The sequence below is a fragment of the Octopus bimaculoides genome, chromosome 10 (genome assembly GCF_001194135.2).
Source record: "Octopus bimaculoides isolate UCB-OBI-ISO-001 chromosome 10, ASM119413v2, whole genome shotgun sequence".
Classification (NCBI taxonomy): Eukaryota; Metazoa; Mollusca; class Cephalopoda; order Octopoda; family Octopodidae; genus Octopus; species Octopus bimaculoides.
Window position 1 is genome coordinate 49798633 of NC_068990.1, and position 11857 is coordinate 49810489.

The following is an 11857-nucleotide window of genomic DNA, read 5'->3' on the forward strand; positions in this document are numbered from 1 at the left end:
TAATCTATGACATTGTATGTATCACTTTCTCTCTCTCTCTCCCTCTCCCTCTTTAACTCTTACTCTCTATATTTTTATGTTGAGCGCGTGTGTAAGAATGGCGTTCCAGGTAGAAGGGATGAAATATAAAAGTTGCTAGAAACAACAGCCAAATCTCCCTTAAATCACACAAAGTAAATGGAATTTTAAAAATCTAATTACTGCACTGGAAAGTTCAGATCGAGAAAATTCCATTGATGTAAAAAATTTTTACGAAAAAGTGGAAAATGTGGATTTCTATAAACATTCAAAAAGGCTTCACACAGACACACAACTTCAGATTTATATATTAAGATAAGATGATGAAAAATCACAAAAAGCAGCATGATACTATGAGATCCATGCTAGCATGAGAAAAAGGATATAAAATGATGTTGATGGTGTATTGGAAGTAATATTGTGTTTTGATGTTTTAAAACAGTAAATTTGTTTATTGGCCTGTGAACAGCATGTTGGTTTGTCCAGTACAAATTGACAAGTTAACTGTTATCATTGCAGCAACTCGATCATCCAAATGTTATAAAATATTTAGCATCATTTATTGAGGAAAATGAACTGAACATTGTACTTGAACTTGCCGATGCTGGAGACTTGTCCCGCATGATAAAGGTTTGTTCTATTAGTAATATTATTTGGAGTACAAAAGTGCATGGTAGACTGGCAGAATCAATGAAGTATTATACAAAAGGGGTCTGTAGACTTGTGCAGATACCAGGTGCCATACAAAAGAGAGTAGTTAGCAGAATCAGTGGAGCACCATTCAAAAATGCCTTGCTATATTTTGTTATTCACATTCTGCATTTAAATCGTACTTTATTGATCATTCTGAGGATCAATAAACTAGTGCCAGTCAGTGTTCTCTAAGCTGTATGTATATGTACACATTTTGCAATCACTGCACTAAAGAAATAATTGTGCACATATCCTGGGTGTGTGCACATACTTTTGACACTCATGTGTTGTTGTCCCCTTGCCTTGACATCACGTAATAGTTGTAAATTAGTGTTACTGTCATGCAAGCAGTGTCCTATGTTTCCAGTCTTTTGTGTAAACATGTCTGGTCATGGGAAAATATTACCTTATTTGGAAACAGGTTACAGTTGATGACAGGAAAGGCATCCATCTGTAGAAAATCCACCTTAACAAATTCCATCAGACCCATGTGAGCATGGAAAAGTGAACATTAAAATGATGATGATACTTTTGTCTCAGGAAATAAGATTTTTGCACACTGACCTGTAAAAATTGGAGGGAACATTGCAGTCAAATACTTATAAACTGTGTCCCCTATTGCAAAATTGCTGTATTGGTGCTGTGCATATCAAAATATTGCTACTCAGTTTAGTTTCAGATTTTGGCACATGGCCATTAATACAACGCCAGTGCTCCATTGCTGTTAATTTCATTGATCCTGAAGGAGGAAAGACGTCAACCACAGCAGCATTTGAACTCAGAATGCAAAGTTATAAGAAATGCCACTAAGCACTTTTTCCAGTGCTGTAAACAATTCTGCCAGCTTGCTGCCTTAAATATTGCCACTCATTTTAATTTAAAATTATGTGCTTAAAGTTCGAGTCCCACAGATTAGGTTTAGATTTTAAACACATGCTCAAAGCATAAAAAGCTCTGCTCAGTATTTGGAAACAGTTGAAGTGAATGTTGCTTCTCACCATAATTTGTGCTAGTGTTTGAAACCAATATTGCTGTAAAGCAAAGCTGACAGAGGATAATTCTGAGACTGGATTAATTTCATTAACAGCTAGCTTAATGACTTCTATATCTTGTTATATTTGATATACATCTACATTGTTTTACGCAGCCTTCATTTTTATTTCTCCCTCCCTCTCTACCTTTCTCTTTCTCTTTCTCTCACTCTGTTCCTTTTCTGTTATCCCAGCATTTCAAACAGCGTAGCCGGCTGATTCCTGAGAAAACCATCTGGAAGTACTTCATTCAGATTTGCAGTGCCCTGGAGCACATGCATTCTCGTAGGATTATGCACAGAGGTAAGGTAGCTAGTTAACTGCAATCTCTTTTATTTCCAACTAGTAACAAGACAGTGGCATTGATAGCCTAGTTATAGAGCTCTGATGTTTTATAGTATCTATCAGGTCATTAAGAATGAAATGGCTGATTTTGAACTGAAAGTTTATTTTACTTTATCTCAACAAAAAGCAATGCAATTAATCAAAGTATGCACCTAAATTAGCAACACAATCTTAGCATTTTATCAATAGCTTATTTATGCTGGCAGTGAAGAATTCTGGAGAACAAGAGATGATGAAATTACGAAAGGTTGTTTTTGCATCTCCTTCAGATTTGAAGTTTTTTCCTTGCAAAAAGTTGTCTAATGCCTGGAAAAATGATAGCCAGTTGGGGCAGGGTCTGTGAATACGTTGAATGACAGAGTACTTCCAAGTTCAGTTCCTATAACTTGAGTAGCGTTCTTTGTGCAACATGTGGTTGAGCATTGTCTTGCAAGAGAACTGGCCTGTCTCTATTGACCGATCTCAGTTGTTTAATTTGCAAGTTCACTTATCATTTCATCCAATTGGTTGATACCAGGTCTCAAGAAGCTGTAGTGGATGACACCAGCGTTACACTATCAAACAAACACCATTAGCTTTTTTTGGTGAATATTCTTTTTTGGATTGTGTTTTGGCACTTTGTCTCTATCCAACTACTGTGCAGAATGCTTGCTAATATTGAAAACAATCCATTTTTCATTATACATAACAATACGATGCAAAAATGGTTCGCTTTTATACCATGACAGCAAAGAACAGTAAGTTTCAAGACGTGTCATTTGATGCTCGTTCAGTTCATTTGATACCCAATTGTCCAGCTTCTTTACCTTGCTGATTTGTTTCAGATGGTTCCAAATACAGTTGGAATTGAGACATCAAACCTTACTGCTAACTCAGGTGCAATTTGAGATGTATCTGCTTCCACTGTTTCCAACTCATCAATACCCACCTTAGTCTCAAGTCTACCACAGGGCTTATTTTCAAGAGTAAAGTCACCCGACTGGAACTTCTCAAACATACAGTGTGCTCAGTCACCACATCTTCACCAAACACCTCATTGATGTTTCAAGCTGTCTGGGATGCATTGGATTCCATGGGTTCACAAAAATTGATTTACAAGACACCATGAATTGCATTTCAGAAAGTGATGATATAACTCTTCAATGTTGTAAAACAAAGAATTCTCAGGATAATACATTAGAGTTAATGACTGTCAAACTTGGTGCATAAGAAAATTGGACATTTCATTCTTAATGACATGATAGTATGGTGCTTCATTGTTCTGGAAACCAGTGAAGCTAACGTCAGCTTTGTCTTTTATTCTTTGTTAGTGTCATAGAATGATGTTGCTAAAATAAATAACACAACACAGAGATTACAAATGATTTCATTTCATATAGGAAATTTATGTTATTACTAGCAATGCACCCGGGTGTTATGACCTACAGCCACATTGTATTATTTGTTCCTTATTTATGGACAGAATTGGCACATGAGGAGTATGAAGCAAACAACTATTCTTTATAGACATGTTTTTCAGTCATTTTCTGATGAACAATTCTACAGTTTTACATCATCTGGAAAGTCATTAGTTGAACTATTAGTCCTCTTGCATTCTGGGGGGTATCAGAGCGTTTGAGTGACATTAGACCCCAACAAACGCCCATAAATTAAATGCATCTATCTGGGACACGATCATGACCTGTGCCTAACAGCCATGATTGTGGCCCGTCACGCTTTCTGTTAAAACATACCCTTTCATCAAAAGGACACAGATTTACAGTATTTCAGGAAGAAAGACAAAAAATAATGTGCTGGGTCTGCTACATCAGAGGCAACTCTGGGCTAAACAAAACACAGACAAACATACTTCACATTAAAAGATTATCTACTAAATACTTATAAAGTTGACGGTATGTCTTCAAAGTTTCATTTCCTGGTAAAACTCCATGTATTTTAAACATTTTCTCATTATGCTCTATCTAAGGCATAAAAATTGTTCAGGCAGCTAAAGACCTCAAAATTGTGCGACCCAATCTCGGTTTTGAGGTTATTTTTGTAGTAAAAAAGAGTTGTACAAAAAACATACTTTATTTGGTAGCCGAAAGATTACTAAATCTTTTGATACCTTGTACATCAAAATCAGCAACTCAGTTTTCAAATCCATGAAGAACATACACAAATGTTTTATATATTAAGAAGATATAGGAATCTGTATTATTTCATTTCCTATAGGAATCTATATTTAGCTTTGCTCAAAAATAGTTTTAGACTAATATCTTATGTATCTCACATTGCAGCATTAGTAAAGTAAGAGCCACACATATAATCTCTCTCTCTCATTCCCCCTTCCCCCCACCATTCACATTATTTATAGTTAAGTCAATATCTATGAAATCCAACTAGGTTGAAACTGCAGCCTAGTGATTAGGGGTGTTCAGTTCATGGTAATAAGATTGTAGATTCAGTTCTTGAATAAGGTAACATGTGTTCTTGAGCAAGGTATTTCATTTCACATTGCTCACGTCAACTTAGCTGAAATGAGTACCAGCCATGGTACTGGTGCAGGATATTCTGCAGGGGCAGGGGGCGAGAGGGTTCCTGTGTATACACATGACTACAAAAGCACCTAAAATAATTAGCAAAGCATGGGACAGGTTACCAAGCCATACTCATTGGCAAGTGATGCCTTACTGTACCATACTTGATATGTTGAGCCTGTTTGTCAAAAAATATAGTCATGATATGGAACTAACATTAATCAATTAAATTTCTGAGGTTGAAAATAAAGATTATGTACAAAAAAATTATCAATATTTTATTAATATTATTTTACACTTTTAATCCAAATAGAAGAGTCAGGGCCCATATTTTATGCAGGACCTCTCAGACATAGATTTCTGCAAGTTGATGTCTGTAGGGAGAAAATGTGAGTAGAGAGGCAGTTCCAAAAGTTAGTAGTTATTGGAAAGTATTCATACAGGATTTAGAGGCAAGTCACTTTAAGGATGGCAATAAAATGAGTGTTGTTTAGTCCAAGGCCAACTCTGCTTCAGTAGACATAATAAAAGGCATTCCAGACTCTTAGAACTACATTAGATAATGTATCTTTTCTTTATACTTAAGCTGATTTGACCTCAATTTCTAGGAGGTCAAGTGACTATGTAGATAGAGGCTCCTGCATGAGCTTTAAAAAAAGGAGTAGATGCATTTGGTAACTGATGATCGTGGTATACAGATTGTCATTTTGAAAGTGCAGCAATCATAGTAAATCAGAAGTTGACTGCAGTCTGTCAGTATGCTAAAGTGTGGGGAATGTTAGTAAGTGTCATTATCATCATCATCGTTTAACGTCCGTTTTCCATGCTGGCATGGGTTGGACAGTTTGACTGGGGTCTGGGAAGCCAGGAGGCTGCACCAGGCCCCAATCTGATCTGGCAGTGTTTCTACAGCAGGATGCCCTTCCTAACGCCAACCACTCCAAGAGTGTAGTGGGCGCTTTTTACATGCCACCAGCACGGGCCAGAGGAGCTGGCATCGACCACGATCGGATGGTGCTTTTTACATGCCACAGGCCCAGAAGCCAGTCAAGGCGTTGCTGGCATCGGCCATGTTCGGATGGTGCTTTTTACGTGCCACTCACATGGGGATCACAACTACAATTTCCATTTGATTTTCATTTTGATGTTGATGTCCTTGACTCAATAGATCTCCTCAAGCACAGCATGTCGCCCTACTATCCAAGGTACTTTTGAGTGGGCTGGTTATGCAACACTGGTGTAGGTTACAGCTGTGAACTCACTTTATTTGCCAGGTCTTCTCAGTCACAGCATACCCCCAGAGATCTTGGTCTTTTGACATTGCCTCTGTGAGGCCTGACGTTCGATGGTCATGCTTCACCACCTCGTCCCATGTCTTCCTGGGTCTCCCTCTACCCCGGATTCCTTCCACTGTTTGAGAGTGGCACTTCTTCACACAGCTCTCCTCATCTATCCGCAGTACATGACCATACCAAATCAAACGTCTCTCTTGCACGCCACATCCGATGCTTCTTATGTCTAACATTTCTCTCAGGGTTCTTAAACTCTGTTGTGTGTGCACACTGTCAATACACATCCAGCGGATCATGCTAGCTTCATTTCTTTTGAGCCTATGCATGTCTTCAGCAGTCACAGCCCATATTTCACTGCTGTGAAGCATGGCAGTTTGCACACATTCATCGCACAATCTACCTTTCACTCTGAGCTAGAGGCCCTTTGTCACCAGTGGGGGTAGAAGCTTTCTGAACTTTGCCCAGGCTATTCTTATTCTCTGAGCATCCACCACCACTACAGACTTGGTCACCTAGGTAGTGGAAGCTATCAACTACTCTTAGTTTCTTCCCCTGGCGTGTGATGGAGTCTGTTTTCTAAACATCTGTGGTGTTTATTACCCCTGTGCATCTGCTGCATACAAAAGCTATCTTCCTGGTTCATCTGCCTTTGATGTTGCTGCACCTCTTCTGTGTCCATAGCTTACACTGGGTACATCTTATGGAGTTTCTACCTACACCTTTTCTACAGATCGAGCAGGGCCACCTACCTGAAGGGATGTGTGATGTATTCGCCTTCCTACTTACTAGAACTTTGGTCTTTGCAACATTGACTCTAAGGCTCTTCGATTCTAAACCTTGCTTCCACACTTGAAGTTTCTTCTCTAGTTCTTGTAGTGATTCTGCTATGAGGGCCAGGTCATCAGCATAGAGAAGCTCCCAGGGGCAACCCATCTTGAATTCCTTTGTTATTGTCTGGAGGACTATGATGAATAAAAGGGGACTGAGGGCTGATCCTTGGTGGACCCCCTACTTCTACCCGAAATTCTTCACTATACTCATTTCCAATCCCAACCCTACTAACGGCTTCTCTGTATAGGGCCTGTACAGCCCTTATTAACCATTCGTCAATCCCCAGTTTCCGCATCGCTCACCAGATAAGGGATTAGTGGACCCTGTCAAAGGCTTTCTCCAGGTCCACAAAAGCCAAATATAGGGGTATCAGTCCAATGACTTTTTTTTCTAGAATATTTTTGCAGTATATCAAATATCTATGCACAAGCATACCGTCTAGATATGTGAGCATTACTGTTGTGTAGAGCACACTTGTACCTTGTAATAGGATTAGATGTTGTTCAGAAGCTTCTGTTCCTGAAGAAAAAGCATATTCATTGAGATAATAAACACAGTAATAAATAATTAGGTTTGCATAGGTCTTGTAATTAATATCCAAGTAAGATACAAGCAAATGTGGCAAAAAAAAAAAAAGAAAGCAGCAACAAACAAGAATACAAAGTCATAGATGCTGTACAGAAAAGAAAGGAAGCTAAATTAACATTTCAAGCAGTAGTCCTTTGTCAAGACAGAATGAAAGGATGGAAAAGAAAAACAAAACAAAAAAACACACCATGTCACATATTTGAATGGCAATTGAGAAGTAGTGGAGTAAAGAAGGTGTCTTTATTAAATTTTTTTTTTTTTTTTTACAAAATGAGTGAGAAGGGAGTGTACAGAAAGTATACATGGCAATCCTGGAAGAGTGAGGAAGGATGTGAAGCAGATTTATGTAGTGATGTGAAATGAAGTACAGTATATTTGTCCATACTGTGTGTGTGTGTGTGTGTGAGAGAGAGGGCAAGCAAGCAGCAAGTTATGAATGTATGAACAAGGTTGTGTTCATCTGGTGAGTAAGGCATCACAGTCTGAGTGGTGAAGAAGGGCAATATGAAGTATGTGTATCTGTATGCAGTGTAACATGGATCCTTCACCAGCTCCTGTGCCTATTGCAACACCTACATCACTCACTTCATGCACAATATCACCACCCTACATAGACTTCGGTCATTTTTCCATGTTATGGATTATTCATCTGCACTTCTGAAAATGTTGTATCAAAGACCAACTCTGTGGTTTATTGTATATAGGGAAAACTGGTTGGAGGTTAGCCAATCATTTTAAGGAACATTTATTGGGTGTTTGAGACAACAACACTGGATTACTCAGGTCTGTAGCCTACCACTTTAAATCTCCAGACCACTCACAAGTGCATCTTGCTGTCTGTTAAATTATACAGCATCATGGTCCTCCTCTTCCCTTGCTTTATCATGAACAACAACTGATCTACTTAAACACAGCTGCCTCTGCCAGTATTAAAAATAGACTTGCTTTCTTCTAATCCACTTCAAACACATGCATGCATGCTATACTTCACCATTCCTTTTCTACCTATACTCTCACACTGCATACAGACACACACTCCACATCACCTGCCTTCTCTATCCATACAACTCACACATACATCCTTCCATCATACACTCATACTCTGATATCTTGCCCACACCATCTACTAACACTTTGCATTACACATCATACACATATTTGTACATAGGCTTACACTTAATTCCTTATTCATTCACTTCACATCACTACTTTTTATATATGTTACACATACATAAAATTCTATTTAAATTTGTTTTAATTAACTTTAAATTTCCCTTTCAGACATAAAGCCTGCCAATGTCTTCATTACAGCACAAGGAAAAGTAAAATTGGGTGATTTAGGTCTTGGACGATTTTTCAGTTCTAAGACTACTGCAGCCCATTCTCTTGGTGAGTAAAACGGAGGACATATCTATGTAAATCTAAAGTTTTTATTTGTTTCTGTATGACTTCGTGGTTAAAAACATGTTTGTTTTGGAGGGTTTTATTTTAATAAGCAAGCAATGAATATTGCAGAATTGGTGAAGCACCAAGTACTGTATTTATCATCATATAAGATGCACTCTTACATAAGGCACATTTATTTTACAAGTATAGTTTGTGGAGAAAAACAAATTTAATATATTTCATCATATACTTAATGAAAGATATTTTTAAATGGCTTTGTAAAGGTAAATGTATGATTCTGTGCATGTCTATACAATACTGTGACTGAAATAAAGTATGACACCATAAATATTTGATATGTTATACAAGTACTCTGTTTCAATTTTATCTTCTCAGATCAACTGTGTAATTGTTTATATTTTGACCAAGAGAATTTCCATACAGGGTGTAAAACTCATATTTCTTTCTTTGATGCTTTTATCTAATCATGATTAGCCAGCAGGGTAGCACATGGCTACTGTGGTTTTGTTATCCACTCATTGCAAATAGCTGATAGGGAGATGAAAATTCAACATTCCTTTCCTCTTTGTAGGAGAAATTTTCATTTAGATAATTAAAAAAAATGCAGTCATTAAATAATGTAAAATGCATACTGGGGAAAGAGATATAATGACATAACTGCTGACATACTTGTAAGAACACTTTTATAAGTTTGTGCTAATGTTCTGTGATATTTTGGCTTGTTTTTAATAATTTGTTGTTAACAACAATTATTGTATTGAGGGAACTTATGCTTATCCAGTTCCCTAGCCTATGGTACCTGGTCTCCTATCCATAATTAGTTGCGGGACAATTTTTTGATACATTTAAAAATAAATGAAATGCATCTTGTATGCTAGCAAATTCAATATATGTAGTAACTCAACCTGCTAAAAGCAGCAATCAAATCTTCTTCAAGTCATTCACTATTAATAAAAAAGGAAACATTGGGTTTGAAATTGGGACCATTTCAAATTGTTTAACATGTAATCTCTACCTCAGTATTAGTCTGTAAAATCTAGAGAACCACCCCAAAAAAGGAAATTGAACTAATTCATAACCAATCATTCTAAAAACATTTTATCGAGTACAGACATTGCTTTGTGGTCTCAGGTTTAGTCCTACTGCATGGTAGTTTTGGGTAAGTGTCTTCTACTACAGCGTTGACCTGACCAAAGCCTTGTGAGTTGATTTGATAGGAGGAAACTGAAAGGAGACTGTCATATATTTATTTGTGTGTGTGTGTTTGTTTACATCTGTAGTTGTCAGTTCCTGCAGTCTTGAATCATTTTTGTTTGTTTTTTTAATGTAATTTTTATTATTTTCCTGTTACAGTTGGAACTCCCTATTATATGTCTCCAGAAAGAATACATGAGAATGGATATAATTTCAAATCAGATATTTGGTCCCTTGGGTGTTTGTTATATGAGGTAAGCTAAAGAAAGAGCCAAATCTCTTTCAGATCACACTTTATCATCTTAAATACAACGTGACACATTGGATAATGTTATCTCAGATACACCAGGTATAAAAAAAGGGGGCAAGATGGCTTTTGATGACCTGTTGTTAAACAACTCAAAACATCTGGCAGATGTAGATGTATGGTTCAGAAGTTCACTTCAAACCCATGTAGTTTCAAGTTTGATCCTATGGTGTGGCACATTGAGCAAGTGTCTTCTTCTATAGCCTCTCATCAGCCAATGTTACTTTGTGAGTGAAATTTGATTCATGGAATCTGTATTGATGCCCTGTGTGTGTTTCTTGGCATGTGTCTTCCCACTGACAACACTTAGGTACTGATGTTTATATCACCCATAAACAAAATGCCTCTCTGTGTGACCTTTTGGAATAAAGTATCTTACTTGGAAACTAGGGTTGTCATCTAGAAGGGCATCCAGTTCTAGAATACTGCTCCAAAAAGTTTCATCGAACTTGCGCCAGCATGGAAAAAGCAAATATAAAAGTTATGTTGATGATAATGATACATTATATATGAGAAAAATGACAGAATATTCATAGCTGATCTAGGTCAAACATTAACACATTGTTTAGTATATATATATAGTAAATGTGAAAAAGCGTAGGTGACTTAACTCATGGATGAGACAACCAGCCAAGAGGTTGGTGGTTCATATTTTGTCAAGGGCACTACATTGTGTCAGTGGTCATGACACCCAACTCACAAGTGGACCAGCTTACCGAGTTGAATTTGTTATTTGGTCCCAGATGAAGACTGAAGAGAGAAACAAATGAATTAGTTGATTCTGTACTGAACAACCATCAAAGGGGTCACCTGTTTGTACTGCATCATTACATTGTATTGGTAGTGTGGCTGAGGGATGTATGTGCCCCAGACGACACTTTTAGGCCTTTTGTATAAGCCTGTATAGGAAGTATCAAAATAAGTGGTTTTTTTAATGTTGGAGTAACTTCAACTATAGCATATGTCAGAGATATTGCGAATAATTGCACAGTGTAGGCAGTCTGTCAACCTTTGTAACATAAATCTGTCACAATTTAGGTTAGTTGAAATATGCTTGTTGCATATTTCAGTTACTAAAGGCAAATACACTGCAGTTACCATGGAGAAAAATCTCTCTTATGGTAAAAAGGTGTGCAAACACCAAGTTTGTTCAGTGTTGCCCTCTCTCGGGAATCTCAGATATCAATGTTTCAAGTTCACTGTCGATGAGATGTACATAAGAGAGGCAACTCCATACGAACTGAATAAAGCTTATAGCTTTATATCATCATCATCATCATCATCGTCGTTGTTTAACGTCCGCTTTTCATGCTAGCATGGGTTGGACGATTTGACTGAGGACTGGTGAAACCAGATGGCTACACCAGGCTCCAATCTGATTTGGCAGAGTTTCTACGGCTGGATGCCCTTCCTAATGCCAACCACTCAGAGAGTGTAGTGGGTGCTTTTACGTGTCACCCGCACAAAGGCCAGTCAGGCGGTACTGACAACAGCCACGCTCAAAATGGTGTATTTTATGTGCCACCCGCACAAGAGCCAGTCCAGGGGCACTGGCAACAATCTCGTTCGAAAATCCTACGAAGGCCAGTCAGGCGGTACTGGCAACGGCCACGCTCAAAATGGTGTATTTTA

The 11857-nt window shown here is 37.8% G+C and overlaps 2 protein-coding genes across 7 annotated transcripts in view; one reads left to right on the plus strand and one right to left on the minus strand.

The window, feature by feature from the left end:
- LOC106878624 (protein IWS1 homolog) overlaps nt 1-11857 on the minus strand; it is an 863399-nt gene that overhangs the window by 231128 nt on the left and 620414 nt on the right. The window lies entirely within an intron of this gene.
- Nucleotides 1-11857, plus strand: part of LOC106881926 (serine/threonine-protein kinase Nek7) — a 55776-nt gene that overhangs the window by 15606 nt on the left and 28313 nt on the right. For 3 of the 5 annotated variants that reach the window (XM_014932451.2, XM_014932450.2, XM_014932449.2), the window contains 4 exons: nt 538-648; nt 1937-2045; nt 8599-8706; nt 10078-10172. In XM_014932451.2, coding sequence (XP_014787937.1) covers nt 538-648; nt 1937-2045; nt 8599-8706; nt 10078-10172 — 423 coding nt within the window. The remainder of the gene's footprint in view (nt 1-537; nt 649-1936; nt 2046-8598; nt 8707-10077; nt 10173-11857) is intronic. The other 2 variants (XM_014932453.2, XM_014932452.2) reach the window with 1 other exon arrangement.